Below are 27284 nucleotides of genomic sequence, written 5' to 3' on the forward strand. Positions count from 1 at the left end.
TGCCTTGGAATGTCCTGTCAGATAAGAATGTTCTTATTAACCTGGGAGCCATGGGTTGTGATTATCAATTTGTCTTTGAAAGGGCCAGAGACTGGGGTCAGCCATATGTATGTGACTGAAGCCCAATAAAAATTCTGGATACCAAAGCTTAGTGACTTTCCATAGGTGACAATACTCTATGCAAATTGTCATACATTGTTTCTTGGAGAAGTAAATGCTTTCCACACAACTCCACTGGGAGAGGACAGTGGATAGCTCTCTGTTTGGAACTCTCCTGAACTCTGCCTTGTGCACCTCTTCTTGGCTGATTTTAATCCTTTCACTGTAAGAAACCATACTCACGAGTAAAATGGCTTTGCTGAGTTCTGTGAATTCTTCCACAAATTATGAAACATGAGGGTTGTCCTGGGGGTCCCGAAACTCGCAAGTAGTTTCAGAAGTGAGGGTGGTCTTGGGGACTCCTGAACTTCACAGGAGTCAAAAATAGAGATAGAGATATGTAGAAAATTTGGCGATATATTTTGGATGTATAGTAGAATAAATAGGAATTCGAGGGTACTCATTGTTTTCAGAACGTTTTACTATAATAATTATAATGATATCTCTATCACTATACACACAAATACACACATAATATTTAAATACTGATCATAAGTAAGGACAGAGACAAGAAGGCAAAGTAGGACGTGAGCTCATCTTACAAAAACATCAAAACCACAACTAACTGCTGAACAACCATCGACCAAAAAAAAAAAAAAGAAAAAATGCTGGAACCTACCACAAAACAGATATCCTACATCCAAAGACAAAGAAGAAGCCACAACAACTTGATAGGAGGAGTGCAATAACAATAAAATTAAATCCCATACCATTAAGTGGGCAACCCATTAACTGGAAAATAATTATACCACAGAAGTTCTCCCACAGGAGTGAAAGTTCTTAGCCTCACATCAGGCTCCCCAGCCTGGGGGTCTGGTATGGGAGGAAAAGGAGCCTTCAGAGAATCTGACTTTGAAGGCCAGAAGGATTTGATCTCAGGAATTCCACAGGACTGTGGGAAACAGAAAATCTACTCTTGGAGGGCACACACAAGGTCTCATGTGCACCAGGAGCCAGGGAAAGAAGCAGTGACCTCATAAGAGTCTGGGACAGACCTACCTACTAGTATTGGAGGGTCTCCTGCAGAGGTGGGGGGAGCTGTGGCTCACTGTGGGGAAAAAGACACTGGTGGCAGTAGTTCTGGGGAGTACACATTGGTGTGAGCCCTCCTGGAGGTCATCATTTTATCATCAAGACCTGGGCTCACCCAAAAGCTGTAGGCTCCAGTGCTGGGACACCTCAGGACAAACAGCCAACATGGCAGGAACACAGCCCACTCATCAGGAGACAGGCTACTTACAGTCTTCCTGAGAACACAGCTGTCCAGTAAACACAACCCTTAACACAGCCATGCCCACCAGAGGGACCCAGCTCCACCCACCAGTGGGCAGGGACCAGCCTCTCCCACCAGGAAGGCTGCACAAGCCTCTTAGACAGCCTCATCCACCAAGAGGCAGACAGCAGAAGCAAGAAGAACTAAAACCCTTTAGCCTGCTGAATGGAAACTGCGATCACAAAGTCAGAAAAAATGAGATGGCAGAGGAATATGTCCCAGATGAAGGAATAAGATAAAATGCCACAAGAACAACTAAGTGAAGGGGAGATAGGCAATCTACTGAAGAAAGAATTCAGAGTAGTAATAGTGAAGATGATCCAGGACCTCAGAAAAAGAATGGAGGCAAAGATTGAGAGGATGCAAGAAATGTTTAACAAAAATCTAGAAACGCTAAAGAACAAGCAAACAGAGATAAACAATACACTAAATGAAATGAAAAATACAGTAGAAAGAATCAATAGCAGAATAACTGAGGCAGAAGAACAGATATGTGTGCTGGAAGACAGAATGGTGGAAATCACTGCCACAGAACAAAGGAAAAAGAATGAAAAGAAATGAGGACAGCATAAGAGACCTCTGGGGCAACATTAAATGCACCAACATTTGCATTACAGGGGTCTCAGAAGAAGAGAGAGAGAAAAAAACCTGAGAAAATATTTGAAGAGATAATAGCTGAAAATTTCCCTATCATGGGAAAAGAAACAATCACCCAAGTCCAGGAAGTGCAGAGAGTCCCAGGCAGGATAAACCCAATGAGGAACATTATGAGACACATGATAATCAAACTGGCAAAAATTAAAGACAAAGAAAAAATATTAAAAGCAGCAAGGGCAAAGAAACAAATAACATACTAGGGAATTCCCATAAGGTTACCAGCTAATTTCTCAACAGAACCTCTGCAGGACAGAAGGGAGTAGCATGATGTATTTGGAATGATGAAAGGGGAAAACCTACAACCAAGAATACTCTATCCAGAAAGGCTCTCATTCAGATTCAATGGAGAAATCAAAACTTTACAGACAAGCAAAAGCTAAGAGAATTCAGTACCACCCAACCAGCTTTGCAACAAATGCTAAAGAAACTTCTCTAGGCAGAAAAGAAAAAGCCACAACTAGAAAGAAGAAAATTACGAATGAAAAAGCTCACTGGTAAAGGCAAACATACAGTAAAGGTAGGAAATCATCTACACACAAATATAATATCAAAACCAGGAATTGTGAGGAGAGTACCAATGTAGGATACTGGAAATGCATTAGAAATTAACAGACCAGAAACTTAGAATGATCTTGTTTATATATAGATTGCTGTATCAAAACCTCATGGTAAGAGTGAACCAAAAATCTACAATAGATACACACACCAATAAAGTTAGTCATGAAATCAGAAGACAAGAGAACAAAGGAGGAAGGGAAGAAAAAAAGACCTACAAAAACAAATCTAAAACAACTAACAAAACGGCAATAAGAACATATATATTGATAATAAACTTAAACATAAACGGATTAAATGCTCCAACCAAAAGACATAGACTAGCTGAATTGATACAAAAACAAGACCTGTATATATGCTGTTTACAAGAGACCCACTTCAGATCTAGAGACACATACAGACTGAGAGTCAGGGGATGGAGAAAGGTATTCCATGCAAATGGAAATCAAAAGAAAGCTAGAGTAGAAATACTCGTATCAGAAAAAATAGACTTTAAGAATATGACTGTTACAAGAACAAAGAAGGACACTGCATAATGATCAATCCAAGAAGATATAACAATTGTAAATATATACGCACCCGACATAAGAGCACCTCAATATATAAGGCAAATACTAACAGCCATAAAAGGAGAAATTGACAGTAACACTATAATAGTGGGGGACTTTAACACCTCACTTTTGTCAATTGACAGATCATACAGACAGAAAATCAGTAAGGAAATACAGGCCTTAAATGACACATTAGACCAAATGGACCTAACTGATATTTATGGAGCCAAGCCTTCCATCCCAAAGCAGCAGAATACACATCCTTTTCAAGGGCACATGGAACATTCTCCAGGAGTGATCACATGCTGGGCCACAAATCGAGCCTTGGTAAATTTAAGAAAACTGAAATCATATCAAGCACCTTTTCCAACCACAATGCTATGAGATTAGAAATCAACTACAAGAAAAAAAAAACTGTAAAAAACATAAACATATGGAGGTTAAACAATATGTTACTAAACAACCAATTGATCACTGATGAAATGAAAGAGGAAATCAAAAAATACCTAGAGACAAGGGAAAACAAAAGCATGATGATCCAAAACCTATGGGACGCAGCAAGAGCAGTTCTAAGAGGGAAGTTTATAACAATAAAATCTTACCTCAGGAAACAGGAAAATCTCAAATAAACAACCTAACCTTACACCTAAAGCAACTAGAGAAAGAAGAACAAACAAAACCCAAAGTTAGTAGAAGGAAAGAAATCATAAAGATCAGAGGAAAAATAAATGAAATAGAGATAAAGAAAACAATAGAATAGATCAATGAAACTAAAAGCTGGTTCTTGGAAAAGATAAATAAAATGGGTAAACCTTTAACCAGACTCATCAAGAAAAAAAGGGAGAGGACTCAAATTAATAAAATTAGAAATGAAAAAGGAGAAGTTACAACAGACACCACAAAAATACAAAGGATCATGAGAGATCCTACTACAAGCAACAATATGCCAAGAAAACGGACAATCTAGAAGAAATGGACAAATTCCTAGAAAGGTGTAACCTTCCAAGGCTGAGCCACGAAGAAATTACTAGAAAGGTATAACCTTCCAAGGCTGAGCCAGGAAGAAATGAACAGACAAATCACAAGTACTGAAAATGAAACAGTGATTAAAAACTCCCAACAAACAAAAGTTTACAAACAGATGGCTTCACAGGTGAATTCTATCAAACATTTAGAAAAGAATTAATATCTATCCTTCTGAAACTCTTCTAAAAAATTCCAGAGGAAGGAATACTCCCAAACGCATTCTATGAGGCCACCATCACCCTGATACCAAAACCAGACAAAGATACCACACACAAAAAAATAAAATTACAGGCCAGTATCACTAATGAATGTAAGATGCAAAAATCCTCAGCAAAATACAAGCAATCCAACTCCAACAATACATAAAAAGGATCATATAACATGATCAAGTGGGATTTATCCCAGGGATGCAAGGATTCTCCAATATGTGCAAATCAATCAATGTGATACACCACATCAACAAATTGAATAAAAACCATATGATCTCAATAGACGCAGAAGATGCTTTTGATAAAATTCAACACCCATTTACAATAAAAACTCTCCAGAAAGTAGGCATAAAAGGAACTTACCTCAATGTAATAAAGGCCATATATGACAAACCCACAGCTAATATCATCTTCAATGGTGAAAAGCTGAAAGCTTTCTCTCTAAGATCAGGAACAATACAAGGATGCCCACTCTCAACACTTTTATGTAACACAGTTGGAAGTCCTATCCACAGCAATCAGAGAAGAAAAAGAAATAAGAGGGATCCAAATTGGAAAAGAAGAAGTAAAACTGTCTTCAAATGACATGATACTATATAAAGAAAATCCTAAAGATGGTGTCAGTAATCTATTGATACTAGAGCTTATTGATGAATTCAGTAAAGTTGCAGGATACAATATTAATACACAAAATTAATACACAGTACATTTCTATACACTAACAATGAAATCAGAAAGCAAAATTAAACAATCCCATTTAGAAATTAGAGAAACAGTCACATCAGAAAAAATAAAATACCTAGGAATAAACCTACCTAAGGAGACAAAAGACCTGTATTCCGAAAACTATAAGACACTGATAAAAGAAACTGAAGATAATACAGATGAGAAGATATACCATGTTCTTGGATTAGAAGAATCAATACTGTCAAAATGACTATACTACCAAAGGCAATCTACAGATTCAATACAATCCCTATCAAATTACCAATGGCATTTTTCACAGAAGTAGAACAAAAAATTTTTAATTTGTATGGAGATAAAAAAAAAACCCTGAATAGCCAAAGCAATCTCGAGAAAGAAAAATGGAGCTGGAGGAATTAGGCTCCCTGACTTCGGACTATACTACAAAGCTACAGTCATCAGAACAGTATGGTACTGGAACAAAAACAGAAATATAGATCAATGGAACAGGACAGAAAGCCCAGAAATAAACTCATGCACCTATGGTCAATTAATCTACAATAAAGGAGGCAAAAATATAAAATGTAGTAAAGACAGTCTCTTCAATAAGTGGTGCTGGGAAAACTGGACAGCTACATTTAAAAAAAGTAAAATTAAAACATCCTTTAACACTATACATAAAAATAAGCTCAAAATGGTTAAAGACCTAAATGTAAGATCGCATACTTTAAAACTCTTAGAGGAAAATATAGGCAGAACACTCTTTGACATAAATTGCAGCAGTATCTTTTTCAATCTGTCTCCCAGACTAATGGAAATAAAAAGAAACATAAACAAATGGGACCTGATTAAACTCAAAAGAATTTGCACAGCAAAGGAAACCATAAACAAAATGACAAGACAACCCACAGAATGGGAGAAAATATTTTCAAATGATGCAACTGACAAGGGATTAATCTCCAAAATATATAAACAGCTCATGTAATCTAAAAAACTAAAAATAAAAATAGAGCTACCATATGATCCTGCAATCCCATTCCTGGGCAATCCCATAGCTGGAGAAAAACATGGTTTGAAAGGATACATGCACCCCAATGTTCATTACAGAACTGTTTACAATAGCCAAGACATGGAAGCAACCTAAATGTCCATCAACAAATGAATGGATAAAGAAGATGTGGTACATATATACAATGGAATATTACTCAGCTATTAAAAAGAATGATATCATGCCATTTGCAGCAACATGGATAGACCTGGAGATTATCATACTAAGTGAAGTAAGACAGAGAAAGACAAATATCATATGATATGACTTATATGTGGAATCTAAAAAAAATGATACAAATGAACTTATTTACAAAACAGAAACAGACTCACAGAATGAACTTATGGTTACTGGGGGAAGAGCAGGGTGGAGGGATAGATTGGGAGTTTGGAACTGACATGTACACACTGCTATATTTAAACAGATAATCAACAAAGACCTACTATATAGCACAGGGAACTCTGCTCAGTATTCTGTAATAACCTAAATGGGAAAAGAACTTTAAAAAGAATAGATAAATGTATATGTATAATTGAATCACTTTGCTGTACACCTGAAAGTAATACAACAATTTTAATCAACTATACTCCTATATAAAATAAAAATTTAAAAAAATGTATAAGTGACCTATAAGCACGGAGGCTGTAATACAACATGGAATAATAGAAAGTCAGGATGTATTTAATTGTGCATGTTCTGCAGCACATCTACCACAAGTCCCTCAAGTAATAAATGGGAAAACCAGTTTATAATAAATATTGATCAGAGTTATTTTGTATAATCATATTTGATCATTATACATTTTAAACCAGTATCCACCAGAATAAAGCAAAGAGAACCAAAGTATTACTAATATGCCCTTTTCTGTTGCAGGTATGACAGAAAACATAAAGCAAAAGCAAAAGTCAGCTGATTCTTTTATTAACGTATGACAGTTAATTGAACTGTAATGGCAAGTAGGATGCCATAATGTCGACAAATATTTAAGGAACTTATTAGAACATGTCTTGCTTAAATTTTATGATCTTTTTCCATAGTCAATTATGGAAATCTTTTAATTAAAAATAATTATCTGCTGGAGTTACAACTGGGAACCAAAGGAGAAAGTAATTTATCTGCTTTCCAAGAACATCAATTATTCATATAAATAAAGAAATATCAGATTTCTGATTCTTGGAATCATTTTAAATTTCATTAAGCTACATTAATACCACCGAGATATATAGACTATCTCTATGGAAGTAGTTAATCCTCATAGATTTTTGTATCTGAAGGCAACAAAACAAGAAAAAGAAAATAACAAAGATCTTTTTGGAAATTAAAAAAGCAATAAAGACAATGTTTATAAGCATATTACATGCAAAAACTCTTTTAGAATCCATAATCTTGAGGAAACTAAAATTCTGAGACATAAATCAAGTTGCCTAACGTCATCCAGAACTTGACAACTAAGCTGAGTCACCCCAAATTTCTGACACCAAAGTCCAGTCCAGTGAACATTTATTCGTCTACAACTGAACAATTTTGGTGCTGTTTTCCCTCTTCTTCTTACCTAAATCTCTCACCCTTCACCCCATATGGGGACCTTCTATTATTCCTTCCAGTAAGTAGCTACTTCAGATATCTTTAATGAAATAACTATTCACCCAAAACCTTAAGAAACACCTGGACCAAACACAGAAATAATGTGTCAGACTAAATCAGAGATTTCTGTACCCATGAACATATTATCAGGTTACACTTGATGGATGTGAGAGGTGAAGAAGAAAGTGACTCTAGAGAATTAGTATTCATTTCTGGACCAGATTAAATGACAGGAAAAAAACCAATCTGAAGTAGTCTAGAGGATCTTAATGTAATTCTGACTTGTATAACAAAGGAAGTTACAAGTACCTAGTAAGTTATTTTTGTGAATGTATGCACATTTGCTTCTTAATTAATTTGGAAAGGGAGCCAAAATCTTATTTCTTTCTCCTCTGCTAAGATATATTATTTCAAAAACTGATTTTTAAGACGCCGCTTTAGAATATACTTCAGCACCATGAACACTTTTGGAAATACTGCAGGATTTCTAGCTCATGCGTCTTTTGCCACTATGTTCAGCTACAGATGGATTTTAGACCACTGGATCAAAATGGATACATCTTTGTATTTATGATTAAAAAATGTGAAGGATGTTTCCATGAGCTTCTTAGCACCTTTATTTGGATAGGAAAAGACTTCTACATGGTCAAAAGCTTTTGACTGAAAAGTCTATCTTGTGTTTTAGCCTGTCACAATCAAAAGGAACAGCAGCAACTATACCAGGGAATAAAGAGAATGTGATAGTAGGAATCTTTTAGTTTAAACATATACAGAACTAAATGAAGATTCATTTGTAGCAATGAAAGCAAAACTTCCTGAGAAGAGTAGCAATACTTTTTAACTTTCAAAAATTATGATAATGCTTTATCCTGTTTATTTGGGGTTTTATGAAGATTCTCATGTAAATTTAGAGGTTGAGGTCTCACCTCCACAATTAATAACTATTTTCTATGGTCCCTACAGATTAAGCTTTGATTGTAGGAGGCAGTTGATAAGGAAGAAAATGGTTAGCTTTCTCCATGTTTATTGGGTGTAATCAAAAAATATAGCTCCTATCTGAGGTTTGCAAAATGGAAGTACAAGTGGGCAGCCTCGGAATATTTGACCACAGGGACCCTTCGTCCTGTACCTCATATTTCAAACTTCCAGTTCTTCTCACACATTTTGGGCAGAAACTATTTCCTCTCCTGCAGCAGCTTGGCCAATGGCTGTAGTAAATGGAGAGGAGGAAAGAGTGCCCACAGCAGTTCCTCACCCCATTCTGTTCAGTCTCTGAGGTCCCAGGCTCAGGGCCAATTTCCTGGCAGCATGTCCAGTTCTAAACCCTACTCACTCCCACCATGAAGTACTAATGTAAAAAAAGAAAGAGGAAAGTATCCTGCTGTATCCTAGAGATATGACCAAGTGATTTCAGACTGGACAGTACAGACATTTGCTCAGAGAATTTTTCTAGCTTTAGGAAACTATGTTTGATGGTCCAGACTATGGATTTACAGGCTAATGACAAGGGAAGGTGGTCAGTGAAGAGAAAGAAATACAGTCAAGTTCAGATTTAGTGTTGGTCCAAATGCGGCCATCTAACAAGTTCTGAAACCACTGAAAACCGAGGATGGCAACAATAATAACAAGTGATATTTATTTTTATTATCTCTAATTCATATATGTATATATATGTTTCCAAACTTTTACTTGGATTTTTAACTTTTTCGCATTTTTCTGCACATATGTTGTACATTTTTATGTAGTTATCTTCCAATCATGACTTTTATGATTTTTCTGTTGTTTATGTAACATTTTCCTGCTTTACAGTTATAAAAGGACTATGCTATATTTTCTTCTAGTTATTTTAAAGGTTTTAATTCATGTGAAAATTATTTTTTGAACTTATGTGTTGTTATGGTGTGTCGTCCTTAACTAACTTTTAAGAAACCAACTGTAAATTATTTATCAAAATATAATTTGTTGATAATCCATTCTTTCCCACCTTAGCAAATGTCAGCATGGTACAGCCACTATGGAGAACAGTATGGAGGTTCCTTAAGAAACTAAAAATAGAGCTATCTTATGATCCAGCAATCCCACTCCTGGGCATATATCCAGAGGAAAAACATGGTTCAAAAGGATACATGCACCTCAATATTCACTGCAGCTTTGTTTATAATAGCCAAGATATGGAAGCAACCTAAATGTCCATCAACAGGTGAATGGATAAAGATGTGGTACATGTATACAATGGAATATTACTCAGCCATTAAAAAGTTTTGTATAACTGAATCACTTTGCTATACACCTGAAACTATCACAACATTGTTAACCAACTATCCTTCAATATAAAATAACATTTTTTTAAAAAATTAAAACAACAAAATAAAATAAAATATGGCATTGAAAATGGTAAAAAAAAGTCAGCATAGACATCATATTTACACACACACACACACATACATACACACACACACACACACTTACCCAAATGTATACCAAGATTTTTTTACATCCACAACATTCTTGATATGAATCGGACACAGATAGCCAAAAGCCAGAGATGCTTAGTAATGATTCCATTAAAGATAGAGCACAGCAACACAAAACTGTCCAACAAGGAAAGACTTTCACACCTTATTGGTAGACCTGGTTAGCAAAAATAATGTCATAAGCCACATAGGTAGAAGTAGAATTTATTTACTCCTCATAAGTTTTTAGATTTAGATTTATCACTACTATTGTCCAAGGCTCAGAAGCATTAGGATCAAGTCTAACGTTATACCATTCTCCCAAAGGATGCAGTTATTGAGCTTCTGAGTGATATTTTTTCCAAAAATCAGCCAAGAAAATAAGAATTTGGAGCAAATGAAAAAGCAAAACAATCTCAATGGTAAAATTGTCAAGTTATCATAAAAAGAGAAATTGAAAATATGGTATTAGAGACATGTAACTAAAGTAATGCAGTACCCCCCCCCCCCAAAAAAGAGACAACTCACCAGTCTTAAATGATAACAAGGACAGAAGTTATCAGTCATTTTAGAGAATCAACATAAAGAAAGCGGTTTCATATTTATTAAGAATATATGTACTACATATTTAGGTCAAAACAAAACTAGCATGAAAGATACCAGGTGAATATGAAAATAATATATTTTACATGTTTTTGACCAATGATGTGAAACAAACTAATCTTCAACTTTCATACATATCAAGCAAATACAAAGCCCTTCTGACATTGGATATGTTATCAAACAAGATGGTAAACTTAAAGTGAGTAGATACCATGACTATTCGAATTGCTAACACTGTGACTATTAAAACTTACAGATGATAAAATGCATTACTAAGTTGTGTTAGTATGCCATGCTAATGGCACAAACTCTCCATCTTTTCTATTTCCTAAAAGAAAGACATTAGATAGTTGCCTACCTACCTGCCATACCCTGCCCCTTCCTTGAAAATACAATCCTATTTTGTACACAGATCCTAGGAATGAATTCTCATGGGCTATCATAAATGCTTCCCTCTCCACCAGACATTTACTTCTCCAGCCTTCCTTGTAGCTAGTGGTGACCAGTGTATCCAGTCCTGACAATTTCACACACGGGCTAGTCTTCTGAAGTCCTTCTGGGAAATTGTTTATAAGGCAGATAGGCTCTAGAAGAGAGTCAGTATCACCCCTTCTCTTTCTTCTTGCTTTGCAATTCTATATGGGTCTGTGATGTCTGGAGCCCAAAAGTCATCTTTTAATAATGAGGCAACAAGCACAGGAATGAAAATCCAACATCCTGAGCTGTCAGAATATAAAGATGCAAAGAGACAGGATCTTGATGACATCTTTGAGCAATAAACATCTCTCTGCTCCTCATTAAGCAAGATGATAAAACCATAAATAGTTTACATCCTGATAAGTGATATCTGTTTACCCAAGTCTAATGCAAACATTGGATGAATAAGGAAGGAATGAAATTATGATGACACAAGTGTTGTCCAAGCATCCGGCTATTAAAGAAACCTGGCATCATATGATAGAAATTGTTAAGAAGAGAATTACTACCCACCAAACTCACGAGCAAACTTCTACACTTAGATATGTCAATCAATAACGCATTTGAAGGAGGATGAGTGAGAAAAATAAATTCTACCTCCATATTTTAAAGTGAGAGTTATAAAGGATGAGACCTAAAATACTACTAAAGTTGGAGTGTGTTAAATGTCAGAGTTGAGTAAAACAAAAAAGAGTTATAGAATCATTTTTAAAATGGAATTAGAGATGTCCTTAATAATACCAGGACAATGTGGTGACTATGGTGATCCAGGTCCTGAAACAGTGAATGTCAGCAATGACAATTGGAATTGTTGCAGGGATGAAGGGTTTTCCAATTTTGGAATTATGATTTATCTAACTCTGAAAATAATGATCCTCTGGGATTTGAGGATAAAAACTAAAATCATTATAAGTACCATAGGCTGCAAACCATTTTGTCAATATGAAGTTTTTGAAATGCAACTTCCTAATAGAATCTCTTTTACCCCTGAATTTGGCTGTGTACTAACATTCAACACGATACTTTTCCCAAAGAATAAGAATGATATTGAAATTCATTTGAAAGGACCATTTTGCTGTATACTTTGTACTGTGGTTTGTTATTCAAGAATTTATTCATCTTTTTAAGAATTTTTTGGTTTGCTTGTTAGTTTTCAGTGTTCACTAAATTGCAGAACCATTATTTGTTTTTAATGTACATCATAATTTCCAGCAGAATATGACTACATCTCCAGTTTTTATGATTTCCTATTGATTCCAGCATATAATACAATCTAATTAAATATATAAAATAATAGGTTTAATTATAAAGGGACACTTTAAAATCATTTTTAGTATATGCTATGACAAAACTACTTAATATTTTCAAAAACTCATAAAATTAAGACATCTTGTATACTACTGCATTTTATACATCAAAAAATATGGCAAAATGTGATCACCATATTCATAGATGCAAATACAGATATATAGATATTTTATACTCTGTTATGAAAACCTATTACTCCTGATAGGCTAATAGATTATTTTATTAGTATAATACAGATAGAATTGTTATTTTATGGTTAAGAAACTGCCCATTATTTTTTCTGTTTTCTTGACTATTTTCTTCCAGATTGTCTATAGAATTAACTGGCCACTTCTATTCTTTTGAAATTTTATTGGAATTACATTTAATTTATAGATTAATTTAGGGAGAATCTACATCTTTACAATACCAAGGTTCATACTCACTTATTTCAAGTCCTCTTTGAAGACCTGAAAGTTTTACGAGTATGTCTTTATAAAGTTTTATGAGTTTTGTTCTTTATATAGCACACATTCCTTGGAATTTTGCTGTTTTAATGCTGTTGCCAGTGAGTTGTTCTTTGTGCATTATTTTTTCTATTTAGTTACTGCTGTTATGTAGGAAAGTTATTGACAGTAATATGTTTCTTGTAACTAACCACTTTAATTAGTGCTAATATGATTTTCATACTCTTGGATATTCAAAATAGACATTCAGATCACCCACAAATGCTATTCCAATATTATACCTGGCTTTTTTTTCCTTTTTCTTGTCTTTTCATATTGGATAGGACATCCAGAATGTGGTAAACTATCAGCAAATGATGTAGAAATTGTGGCCTTTTACTTACCTTAAATAGGATCACCTTTAGTTTCTTAAGAATGAAAACCTAAAGGGATGATTTTGGTTTAATAAATACCTATCAATTTAAGAAAGTGCCCTTATAGTTCTGTTTTGCTTTATCATTTTTTTAAAAATCAGGCATGAGTTTTTAGTTTAATCAGTTCCATTTTGGTATCTGTTCAGAATAACTTCTTTTTCCTTAGTCAATTATGAGAGATTTAGATTTCCCAATATTGTACTATCCTTGGATTCCTAGAATAAACACTACTAATATGGTATATTATTCTTTTAACACACTGTTGAATTTCATCTATTACTATTTTATTTAGGATTCATACATGTATCTTCATTCATAAGATAGAGTGGCCTATTTTTAATACTCTCATCACCAAGTCTGGGAATTGGGAGTAAAAACATTTTGAATTATAGAAACTACTCCCCAAAATTTTCCTAAATATAGTATTGTGAGTTTAATTTGTCCAGCACACTCTAATCATATACCTAATGCTAGATATGTTTTGAGTGTGTATGTGCATTCAGGTGGGTAAAGAGAACACTGAACTGTGGCAACAGGACAAGAGTCCTTTCATATTTATCACTGTAAGTAAAAGTTGTATAAAAAGTAAATATTCCTTGTATTAGTATTTTAATTAATATTTTGCATTAATATTTTATTACTTTCCCCTGAAAGCTCTTGTGAGGGTATCCAGAATCAATCATTTTTAATGACAAGGTTTGGGTTCAGCAACCACATTAATACCCTCCTAGGGAAACATATATTCATTATGATTCAGAAATAATTTCAATAATAACTTTATTAAATTACTCCTCAACTCTAGTTACAACTGTTCTGGCTAACTATAATTATCCTCAGCACATTGAAAGTTTTTTCTCAGTTAGCTGAAAGGCTGTCAGATATTTAATTTAATTCAATAACATAAACTTCTTAGAATGCTTACTGGATATAAAGAACAATGTTAATATGTACGGGGTTATAAGTTGCTAGTTTCTAAGGTAGTTCAACCTGTGGGTGGGGCAGAATTAGATTTTATAAGAGCTAAAGCTTATATAATTATGAAGCCTTCTTTTACAAAACCTATTAAAAAGTCTTATTTTCTCAGGTTAAAAAGACATTTTTTCCATGAGAAGATATTTCTACTGCCCTTCCTAAGATTTTAGAAGGGTCTTAGGGTGAAAGGCCCTGCAAATTAAATGTCATTGGTTTCTCTCTAAATAAACCTCTGCTCATAGGGAAATTAAAGAATATTTTTCTACAGATAAGTTGATGACTTTTTTTTTTATAGCTCTTTGTTGCATAATTTTATTTTATAGCTTTTTTGGGGGGGATACATTTCTTTGTTTAAAAATTTTCTTACAATGAGTATATATTGTTTTTCCACAACCAACAATGCTTTAAAAATACATATTTCATCCCTTTAATTAGTAACATACCTGCCAAACTCCTGAAAAATCTCTTTCTTTTTTAAAATTTTTATTGGAGTAAAGTTGATTTAAAATGTTGAGTAATGAAAATAAAAGCAAAAATAAACAAATTGGATCTAATTGAATGTGAAAGCTTTTGCACAGCAAAGGAAACCATAAACAAAATGAAAAGACAACCTACAGAATATGAGAAAATATTTGCAAATGAAGTGACTGACAAGGGATTAATCTCCAAGATATACAAACAGCATATGCAGCTCATTATCAAAAAAACAAACAACCCAATCAAAAAATGGGCAGAAGATCTAAACAGACAGTTCTCCAAAGAAGACAGACAGATGGCCAAGAGGCCCATGAAAAGATGCTCACGGTCACTAATTGTTGGAGAAATGCGAATAAAACTACAATGAAATATCACCTCACACCAGTCAGAATGGCCATCATCAAAAAAAATCTACTAAAAATAAATGCTGGAGAGGGTGTGGAGAAAAATAAACCCTCCTACACTGTTGGTGGAAATGTAAATTGGTACAACCATTACGGAGAACAGTATGGAGGTTCCCTAAAAACCTAAAAATAGAGCTACCATATATCCTGCAATCCCATTCCTGGGCATATATTTGGAGAAAACCGTAATTCAAAAAGATACATGTACCCCAATGTTCACTGCAGCACTATTTACAATAGTCAGGACATGGAAGTAACTTAAATGTCCATCGACAGAGGAATTAATAAAGAAGATGTGGTACATATATATGATGGATTATTACTCAGCCATAAAAAATAATGAAATAATGTCATTTGCAGCAACATGGAAGGACCTAGAGATTGTCATACTGAGTGAAGCAAGTCAGACAGAGAAAGACAAATATCCTATGATATTGCTTATACATGGAATCTTAAAAAATGGTGCCAATGAACTTATTTACAAAACAGAAATAGAGTCACAGATGTAGAAGACATTTTTGAGGTAGGAATCTATAATCATCACAAGCCCTGCCTCCAGTTAACTAAGAGAATTCCAAAAGTCCAAAATAAGAGTAGAATATGTGTACTTAGCTAGGCTAGTCTGATGTCCAAGTGAATTTTCCCCATATGAAAGTTTTGTGAAGTGTTATTAAAGCTTCCAACGTTTAAAAAGAAATACAGATTCATCTTGAAATCCAAGGTATTTCGTATTGCATATATCAAACTTTAGATTTCAGAACCAAAGATCCATCAGATAGGCTGGGTTCCATAATCGCCTATTAACTTGTGATGTTTATTTAGCACCACTATCCTTACTTCCCACCTCCATCTTCTTCCTTTCTCCAAATTCTGACTTAAGCAAAATAGATACTTCAAAGTATAGATTGAGTCCTACTTTCCCTAACCAAATCGTACCCATGTTTATCCAAAGTTGTTTTTAAATGTCTGTGGTGTTCCATGAGTCATTAATATAGAATGATGCACATAAAGAATGTTCATACTCCCATTATAATGAGTAAACAAATGGACAACATCTCTCTTCTGGAGTGAAAAGAACTGGTGTTAAATACGTCTTTTTAAATAATGAGAATAAATGAAGCACTTACATATACAATGTATAACAATGGTATTTAATAACAATTTTGAATTGAAAATGTCATCTCTGAATAAAATCTTATTAGAGTGTCCATTTCCTTTCCTTCATCCATTCATGTATTCAGCACTTGCTTACTGAGTGCTTACTCTGAGCAGGGCAATGTCTTAGGTAATGGAATGACACACTAAGGACTAAAATACGTATATTCCATGACCTAAAGAGAATGAAATTTGGTAAAATAAGCTTTGCTCAGATTGCAAGTTTCTTCACACTATCCACTCTCTCCTTCTTCCTTAGTAATATGAATCACTATTTTGAGCTTGGCTCACTGACACTTAGCTAAAAACAAACAAAAACTCCCCCTTGTGTGGCCATTTGATTATAGCCAATAAGTTTACAGCAGGAAAGCTACATGATATCTTGTATTAAGAAGACTTAGTAGAAAATGGATATTATTATTCTTCTCTTCTACACACTCAGCAGAAAAAAGTGAGCCTGCCTGAGAACTTCTTAAACCCTCAAATCATCCTTAGACTGCCTATTTCTGGATTTATTTTATGTAGGAGAGAAGTAAAATTTTATTTTGTTTTATCTAATGTATTTTTTATTACATGTAGCCAAATCTACTCCTAACAAAAAACTATATAACTATTATTAAAAATACAAGCTACAATTTGGTAAATTAGAGAGGTAAAAAAGAAAGTTGGAAAGAACCTGGGCCTTCAGTGTTGTTTTTGAGCCACTAAATTAACCAACCCTAAATCCTGTATCCCTTGTAAGGAAGTATGAGTTGAACAGGTGGCTTATGATCCACTCACCCCCTTTACTGGAAGGCATCTTTGGGAGAAAAAATAAGGCATGTGACCCAGGTTAATCTCTTTGTCAATGGGATCTTCAGATAAATAGACTAGTTACATTTACTAGGAGGAAGAGACTTTATCTAGAGTGCTCTTAGGACAGCCCTGGCTAAAGAATTACTATAAAAAAACCTGAGGGCTTTCCTGGTGGCGCAGTGGTTGAGAGTCCACCTGCCAATGCAGGGGACACGGGTTCGTGCCCTGGTCCGGGAAGATCCCACATACCACGGAGCGGCTGGGCCCATGACCCATGGCTGCTGAGCCTGCGCGTCCGAAGCCTGTGCTCCGCAACGGAAGAGGCCACAACAGTGAGAGGCCCATGTACCGCAAAAACAAATAATAATAAATAAATAAATAAATAAATAAATAAACCTGAAATCTATAGATTGATGAGGCATGGCACCCTGGAGGAAGTTATGTAACATTTACAACTCTCCAGAAGAATAAAACAAAGATATTTAAAAGCCATCTTGATTTGGGTCTTCTGTGACTTGCAGCCTAAACCTTCCTAAAAATACAAATCTTTACCAAATGAATTGATATCAAAAGCTACATTTATTGGATATTCTCATTAAATTGCATAACAACCTTTCTTAAGTGCCTGAACACCATTACATTTTAGGAAAATATAATTTCACTTGAAAGACTTGCAGAATTTCTGATAATTTTTACATGATAATGAAATTAATAACTATGTTGATCACATACAGTCAAAACTGCATTAAGAGTCAAAGGAAAACAGGAATTCTTGGTAATATATCTCTTCACTGAACAATCAGGCAAAGATGTTCCAAACAAAAGATCACGTAAAATCTCCAGAAACAAACACTAATGAGACAGCACTATATGATTTACCTGACAGAGAACTGAGAATAACTTTCATAAAGATGCTCACCAAGGTCAGGAAAACAATGCATGAACGAAGGACTTGAATAGATGTACAAACGGTTAACGGGTAAACGAAAAAAAATGTTCAATGTCAGGAATCATCAAGGAAATGCAAATCAAAACCACAATGAGATATTACCTCACACCTGTCAGGATGGCCATTATCCAAAAAAATAAATACAGCAAGTATTCACTAAGATGGTGAGAAACTGGAACTCTTGCACATTGCTGGTGGAAATGCAACATGGTGCAGGTACTACGTAAAACAGTTTGAAAGTTCCTCAAAAAGATAAAGATAGAAGTACCATGTGATCCAGCAATCCCACTTGTGACTATATATCCAAAGGGACGGATTTCAAAGCAATATTAGCTCTTATGTTCAGTGCAGCACTGCTCACAATAACCAAGAGATAGAAACAACCTAAATGTCCATCAAGAGGTGAGTGAACAAAGAAAATGTGGTATATTCCTGCAATGGAATACTATTCAGCCTTAAAAGTGATGGAAGTTTTGCCATATGTAACAATGCATATGAAGCTTGGGGACATTATGCGAAGTAAAGTAGGTCAGTCACAGAAAGACAAATACTGCATGATTTCACTTACATGAGGTACCTAAAACAGTCATATTCATAAAATCAAAGAGTGAAATTGTGGTTTCCAGGAGGCAAGGGAAAGGAGAAATGGGGAGTTACCAATCAACAGGCATAAAGTTTCAGTCAAGCAAGGTGAATAAGCTCCAGAGATCTGGTGTACAGCACTGTACCTATAGTCAACAATAACACATTGTACACATAAAATTTTAAGAAGATAGGTCTCATGTTAAGTGCTTTCCCCACAATAAAATAAATTTAAAAAGAAGAAAAAGACAAATAGATAAGATACATTTGTTTAACGGCCTTACGTATATATAATATAATCAGTACTATACTTTTAGATTTATCAGCACACAGAATTGTGAATCATAAGGACTGCCTGAATTCTACAGCTAACGTGTACATGGATTATTAAAGGAGTTAAATACTTCCCATGTATAAAAACAAAACCTTATTACTGATTATTTTTATGAATAACCTTCACCAAGGTAAGAGGTATACTGAAGATTTAATAGAGTATCATTAAAAGTTTCAATTGGTTCTAAGATTCCAATTAACTTTCATTTACTTTTTAAAAAGGAAATATTACTCTGTGCTAATGTTTTATCCTAAGTTAAAATGAATCAAAATGAAACATACAAGGTTATTTTACAACCATGACATGTATTTCATTCACTACCGTCATTGTAGAACCCGCTTAAGAAAATAATTCTCAACAAAATGATAGGAAAAATGTCATATTTACTTTTTCCATTCATAGACAACAGTGAATGGAAAAATACTTGGCTCCCACCTGTCTTCACATCATACTGTAACACTGGGATAAATTACTACAAATTCAGACAAATTTTACAACACTACAACCTTCTAGCAAACTTAACTATAAACCATATTGAAAATATGTTTTTCATTCATCACAAAAAGTTACCATAGGAACTTGGCAGTAAGCAAAGAGATGGGCGATGATGGTAGAGTGAAGAGGTGAAGAAAAAGAACCAAAGCAATTATCTTCAAATATCTGAAGGGCTTGCATGTGGGAAATGGAATAGACTTTTTGTGATTGCTTCTGGGAGGCAAAATTCAAGCAAAAGTTTGGAAAATGTGGAAGACAGATTTCATTATAATATAAGGAAGAATCTTTCACAGTGTTCAAAAGTGGAACGACCTGCTTTGGGAAATAGGGAGCTCCATATCTCTGCGGGCTGTGCGCTATTTGCAAATGGTCTAGAAGAGATTTGTGCACTGGATGAGAACTACGTGACTGACAAGATTTTTACTATTCTGTGATATTTTTGGTTCTGCCATTCATTGTCTATTTCTTATACAAGACACACTAAATCCGTGTCTGCTGGTTTCTCACCAAATAGACCATTTTAAAGTTTTATTTTCACAGCACAGATTTCAGATAGTTAAGTCTTGTTAAAAACTATTGTTTTATCACTATGAAAACCAAAGCAGGAACATAGAAGATAGCACTTCAAATATAGTGTACAACACAAAGCTGGGTTTCCCTCTTTGTAATGATTGATATATATATATATATAATCTTCTGTAAGGACTAACTGGCTGGATGCATAAAGGTCTGTAACAAGTAGGAAAAGCCTTTTCCTCTGATGAGGACATTTTACCACCTTGTTTACAGCGAAATTTATAGGCTATGTTTTCTCAAAACATAGTGTCAGAAGTGGTTTAATAATACAGATTCCTGGACTCCACTTTTAGGATTTTTGATCCAAAGTTCTAGAACAAGTCCCAGGAATTTATGTTGGAAATAAAGACCCACGTAATACAAAGTCTAAAATGCTTTTATAAGAATCGCTGTAGGACAGACTGTAGGAGGGAATTTCTCAGTCATCTTTTTTCATATTCTTCAACATGCAAATGGACAGCATTTTTTAAATTTCACTCAAAAGGTCAAATAATCTAGTTAGCACAATGAGGTAGTTATTAGTGCAGACTCTGAAGCCAAACTGCCTATGTTAAGTCTGACGTACCATTTACTAACTCAATTTCCTTGGACAAATAAATGCTTAGTGCCTCCGTTTTCTCATCTGTCAAATGGGGATAATACGAACATCTACAATGTAGTCTTGTTGTAACGATTAATAAGTTAGGTGATGCATGTTACATGCCTAGAATAGTGCCTGACACATAGTAAGTGTTAATATTATTATTATCCTGTTACCCATCAGGATAAAATGTGTCTCAAAATCATAATTTCAACAGGGATCAGGCAAAAATTCTGTGTGTTTAATTAATTTTTATCACCTTCCCTCATAGTTTTCCAGTTCAAAATTGTCTTTTCTAGGTATATACTGCAAAGCCTTTTTTCCGATAACAATTTACTTAGGCACCTGAGTATATTCAAACCTGCCTACAGCTCAGCACCACTGAGAGGTGTGTTAGTCAGCTCGGGCTGCCATAACAAAGTACCATAGACTGGAGGTCTTAAACAACAGAAATTTATTTTCTCACTGTTGTGGAGGCTGGGATGTCTAAGATTAAGGTGCCGTCTGATTGTGTATATGGTGAGGGCTCTCTTCCTGGCTTTGGGATGGCTGCTTCTCACTGTGCCCTACACAGTGGAGAGTAAGCTCTCTGATGTCTTTCTTACAAGGACACTAATTCCATCATATCAGGGCCCCACCGTCATGACCTCATTTAATTACCTCCTGCTTCCAAATACAGTTACATTTGGGGGTTATGGTTTCAAACATACGAATTATTATTATTATTATTTTTTTTTTTTTTTGCGGTACGCGGGCCTCTCACTGTTGTGGCCTCTCCCATTGCGGAGCACAGCCTCTGGACGTGCAGGCTCAGTGGCCATGGCTCATGAGCCCAGCCACTCCGCGGCATGTGGGATCCTCCCGGGCCAGGGCACGAACCCGTGGCAGACTCTCAACCACTGCACCACCAGGGAAGCCCTAAACATATGAATTTTGAGGCTTGAGGGGTAGAGTTCAGTCCATAGCAGTAAGGTGCATAGGATGGTCCTCCACGAAGGCAATGCTACAGGTCAGACACTTTGAGTTTCAACCAGATCTTAGATGCATAGTTGGTATTTATAAGCATATACAGAAATTCCTATTCAACCCAAAACACCAAAACTCAACACTTCCATCAGTGGCCAGAGCCCTCACTCTAGAATTAACAGACATCTGACTCTATGAAAAGTGTGTCTGACAAAAAAACCTTAAAATGAAAAAGGTACATGCTAAGTAGCCATCTATTCATTTAAATGCTTCAGGTTCTGCTCCTACATCAAATAAGATCGCCAGGAAATTATCTTCATGGAAGTTATTACTTCAGTTTCCTATAACATTGCCTTCACAAAACTATGATTTAAGAGTTTCTTTATATTAAGGGCTTTATATAAAAATGGTCGATAAGAACACTGCTTGATTCATTCATGTAAAGGCTATTGTTACCATTCTTAAGTGTTTTTCAGTTTTTCATTTATATCTTTATACGTAAATAAAATAGGATTCCCCAGGATACAAAGTGTACATAGGTCTAAGTGTTAGAAAAAAACCCTTCCTCACTGAGGTCTCTCTCATTATAACAATATTAATTACATTAGCAACCATAACATCTATTAATATTTATTGGACCTTTACTATTCATGAGGCACTATGTCAAGTGTGTATGTTTCCATAGTTTTTTCTCACAAAAAGTCCCATGATATGAATAGTATTTTTATCTTAATTATCAGGTAAAGAAATCAAGTCAGCAAGGTTAAATAATTTGACCTAGGGTTTTGAGATACAAAATACAAATCTGTGTGACTCCAGAACTGGTTCTTTCAGTCTAAATGAAAAATTTACTTACTTGAAGGGTAAAATTATGAGGAAAAAAATTTATTTTCAATTAAATAAAGAAGCACTCCAGTTTCTTTGTGTCACTTCCCAAAAAGATGGACCTATCCTCTCCAGGAATCACGTTGACAAGGCCTGCACAGATGATACCACTTTTGAAGCCATCTATTTTCAGTGGTCTGATAGAAGAGGTGATCATTATCAATGATCAGGCATACAGGACAACCCAGACAAAGTCATTTTCTGTGTGTGGGAAAATCAACCAGTGATGCTGCAAAGAATCAAGTTAGGGTTTCCCTGGTGGCACAGTGGATGAGAGTCCGCCTGCCGATGCAGGGGACACGGGTTCGTGCTCCGGTCTGGGAAGATCCCACATGCCGCGGAGCGGCTGGGCCCGTGATCCACGGCCACTGAGCCTGCGCGTCTGGAGCCTGTGCTCCACAATGGGAGAGGCCACAACAGTGAGAGGCCTGCATATCGCAAAAAAAGAATCAAGTTATAATGAATCACATCAACAAAAATTGTAAAACTTGGTGAAATATTTGACTATGCATGTGTATAGTCATGTAAAGTAATGGCTTTTCATGGTAGTGACTGATACAGGAAGGCCAAAAATCCTGTATGAATGTGAAGAAGAGACCAAAAGCTTATGTCCAGTAGAGGTACCTTCTCTGATTCTGACAGAGATGAAGAAAATGGCAGAATTTTCTCACACTCTTGAGACATCTTTAGCAAAACAATCATCGGATAATCAACTTACTTTAAACATTCCCCATAAGAAATCACAATGATGCTTTACGTATTGAGAGTTTCAAAATACTCAGAATTATTAATGAGGCAAATGCCACTAGCATTATTTATGGCTTGTACAAGAAGCTAATGTCAAAGAAAATGTATTGACTTTTGACTGTAGAGGAAACAACTTTGATACGTCTCTCCTCTACTACAGATCAAATCTTTAAAGGTATTCCACAGCTAGAAACATCAATTTTCCCACTTGGGTTGAGAAAACATTCATAAAATACTGTTTACCTATTTCATTGCTAAGTTCAAGTATAAGCATAAGAAAAACATCAGGGAAAGCATCCATGGGATAAGGAGGGTGGGAGGGAGACGCAAGAGGGAGGGGATATGGAGATATATGTATACATATAGCTGATTCACTTTGTTATACAGCAGAAACTAACACAACATTGTAAAGCAATTATACTCCAGTAAAGATATTAAAAAATAAATAAAGCCTTAAGGAGAAGATAAGAAACTTCAAAGAAAGATCAACAATGAGCAAATAAATGCACTGAAATCAACTGGCTGGAAAAAAAAATCAGACTGTTGAGAAGGAATAAATATTCGAGTGTCCACAGAAACACGAAACCCTATCATTGTGAGGTTTTACCGGAGCTCAGGGGTCATGGCCAGAGGGAGGCCAAGAGGCTTCTAGGAGGAAAGATCCTCCACATGGAGGATAATCTTCTGGACCCATCACTGAAGAAAGCAGTCTTCTTTCTGTCTTCTTTCAGAAAGAACTAATTCTACATAGCTAGGCAAAAAAACTGAAGGCCCCTAATTTTTACATGAATCTGTTTAGTGGCAGGTTAAAAATCATATGTTGAGCTGCTATACAGGAAGACTTCTGATCATTCTGAATACTTTAAAAAGTGTGAAAAGAGAAGCAAATACTTCTTCACTTTATCAATACTATAAACATGGGAGAAATACAATTTATCTGCTAATGACTAAAAATCTGTTTAAAATTGGCACTAATAAAAAATAAACATAATCTTCTTGAAAAGTGGGCAAAGGTCAAGCAAATTTCACTTCGAAATAAGTTCCAATCTATTGTTTAAACCAAAACTATATTGAAAGTAATTTTAAAATAGCAAGCAAGTTTTTGAGAATGAAATTAATATCTGCTACTAAAGTCTTACTATTTAAAATTATATTCAAGCATAATTTATCCCAAATCAGTGAATTACAGTTCTAAGGAAAGGCAATATCTTGCCTCCTTCCACACTTTCAAATAATCTTGCTATCATGTTTGAAATTCAGTGAATTGTTTAACTACATAATAACTCCACTATCATTATCGCCCACCTACTGTGTGCTAAATAATATGGTAGATACTGGGTTAATACAAATATAATTCAGACATGATTCTCCAATCTCAATTATCTCATAACTTAATGGAAGTGAGAGTCATATAAGAGACTATAATAACAAGATAGACTACATGATATTCATAAAGAAGAGTTCTAGTTAACCTTAAAGGACACACTTGAATTAATATTGTCCCTATAGTGCCCTTTTCAAAACAAAAGTATTTTATTCTAATAGTCCCCCCATAAACAATAGTAGGAAAATGACCTTTAGTCTTGAGACACAATATACTATAATATCTGAGTGATTAAAGAGAAATGCTCTTGGGTTGTGGGGAGAACAAGAGAAACAGTAGATGAAAATGGAGACGATGGATGAGAAGGTCTTATGGGGAAAAGGATAAAACAAACTTTATATACATTCCATAAGTTTTCCTAAGGTCATCTCTTGTTTCCAAAGAATATAATCTGAATCATATATCAACCAACTCTAGTTTACATTTCAGTTGTTTTTAAATTATTGATCAAAAATTTCCATGTTATAAAACAGACTTCCCAAATTTATAGGAAGTCCTAGTGAATTTAAAATTACCTCCCACTTCAAAATGTTAACTTTTTATAAAATGCTTATTATATACAGACAGGGACATCTTAAAAATATTTCTCATCAAGTTGAAAAATAATTTACTTACAATTATCTGACATTTTTGAAGAGAAATATTCCAGAAGACCTAAAATACTTGTTTCCCTCAATTCTGGCATTTCTTCTGATTTGTCCGTGGGTAAAATATCTTTTTGTGAACTATTACAGTCGCAGAAACCAATTAAAACAGTTTTTCGCAGATCAGAATTGGCCGCATACAAGCAGATTTCTGCAAGAATTGTTATGTATATGTAGGCTACATTCCAGGCCCAGGAAAAATCATCGACCTTGCAGCTTTCTTCCTAAAATGAGAAAATAGCTATTAGACAATCAAAGTACGCTCTGCCATAATGAAGAACTATATACCGTACTTATAAGAAATGTCTCCAAATTTTATAGAGTTGTTAAAAGATCATAATCAACTAATATTTCTAAAATGCACTCATTAAAAACAAGCTTTCCATGGGTAGATTGCATAAAACCAAGTTCAAGGAATAAAAAATAAAAATAGCTAAAAAGTATATACAGAACATCAACTTTTCAATTTCCTTAGTAGTCAATGGAACATAAATTAACCCAATGAGATACTATTTTCCATTTTATATTGTAAAAGAATCTTTTTTTTATATAGCTCAATTCTTGTGTGTGCACTCTTACACATTTTTTCATAGGAAAGCAAGAAAGTTATGTCTTCTGGAGAGGAATCTGGACAACCATCCTGAGAACATTAAAAGAAAGTTCATAGTCTATCACTCAGTAATTTAGTTTTATAAATCTATTCTAAAGAAATAGTCATAAATGCAGATAAAGATTTTTGGATGAGAATACCAGTTCAACATTATTTGTAATTAACTGTGAATTAGAAATAAGCTCAAAGCTCAACAACAGAGAAATGGTTATCTCATCCTCACTAAAATGTAAATCTTAATAATATGTAATGACAACAAAAAAAAATTTAAATAGGAAACTAAACCATAAATGACTATATGATCTGAAGTTTGTTAATAAAATTAAAAATCCCTCTTGTGTGAGTGCATGTCTGCATGTGAGTATAACCTATTTCTGGATTTCTGTCTACATCTATATCTATTTATACTGGGATATATGGTAAATATGAATTTACCTTTACATTTAATTAAAATTATTATTACAAAGTCATGCTCATTATAAATCCTAAATGATATACAGTTAAAATAGTGACAAAAGTAAAACTTGTTTCAATTTAGGTCTTTTTGCACACCTAAATTAACAATATACTATTACCTGATTCCGAACAGACATAATGCTTAAAAGAAAATCTCTCATTAGGTCCATGAAAGCTTTCAAACAGGCTATGTGTAATTTGGCAGCCTCCCCAAGGACCAACAAAGCCAGTGCTGAATCCAACCTGGAAATTTTATGAACAAAACAACAAAGACTTTCGTTTTAAATAATAATAAATAATTTTTTAATGAAAAAGGTAATAGGCCAGAAGAAATGACTATCCTGGATTTCTAGATACATTTATTTTCAACAAAGACTAGTATTGTTTGCCACTAGTTATGATAAAAGCTTATAGGAAAGGGCCACATCGGGCAAGATGTTGAGTTCACAGCAGTGTTCCGACAAAACTCTGAGAGTAATAAATATTACAAATGATCACATTTCTTCACAGATCCTGTATAACAAGCAATCAAGGCCTCTGGTTCTATAGTGTCCCCCAAATCTCACAATAGGTTTTGATTTTTAACCTTTTACAACTGATTCCAAGGGGTGAATTTCAAGAGAGTGTTTTCTTCGCAAAAGAGAGAATAAAAAAATGGTCTTCCTAAATACTCTAAAAGTGCAGTGTTATTTTTTACAAAAAGTGCAATTTCTCAGAATAAAATTTATATTGCACATTAAATGGAAAACTGTCAAGATTCAAAATATCATATAACTGGGAAATCATATAAGAATTTGTTAGCCATAACAACGAATTTGTTAGCTATA

At 34.6% G+C, this 27284-nt stretch overlaps 1 protein-coding gene across 1 annotated transcript in view; it reads right to left on the bottom strand.

Annotated features, from left to right (window-relative positions):
- Positions 1-27284, bottom strand: part of TMEM232 (transmembrane protein 232) — a gene marked incomplete at both ends in the record, with an annotated part of 246091 nt that overhangs the window by 169468 nt on the left and 49339 nt on the right. The window contains 2 exon segments of the mRNA XM_082652465.1: positions 25363-25615; positions 26577-26700. Of these exon segments, the coding sequence (XP_082508591.1) occupies positions 25363-25615; positions 26577-26700 (377 nt within the window).

Source organism: Grampus griseus, assembly GCF_964374135.1.
Source record: "Grampus griseus genome assembly, chromosome: 3".
In the NCBI taxonomy this organism is placed as follows: Eukaryota; Metazoa; Chordata; class Mammalia; order Artiodactyla; family Delphinidae; genus Grampus; species Grampus griseus.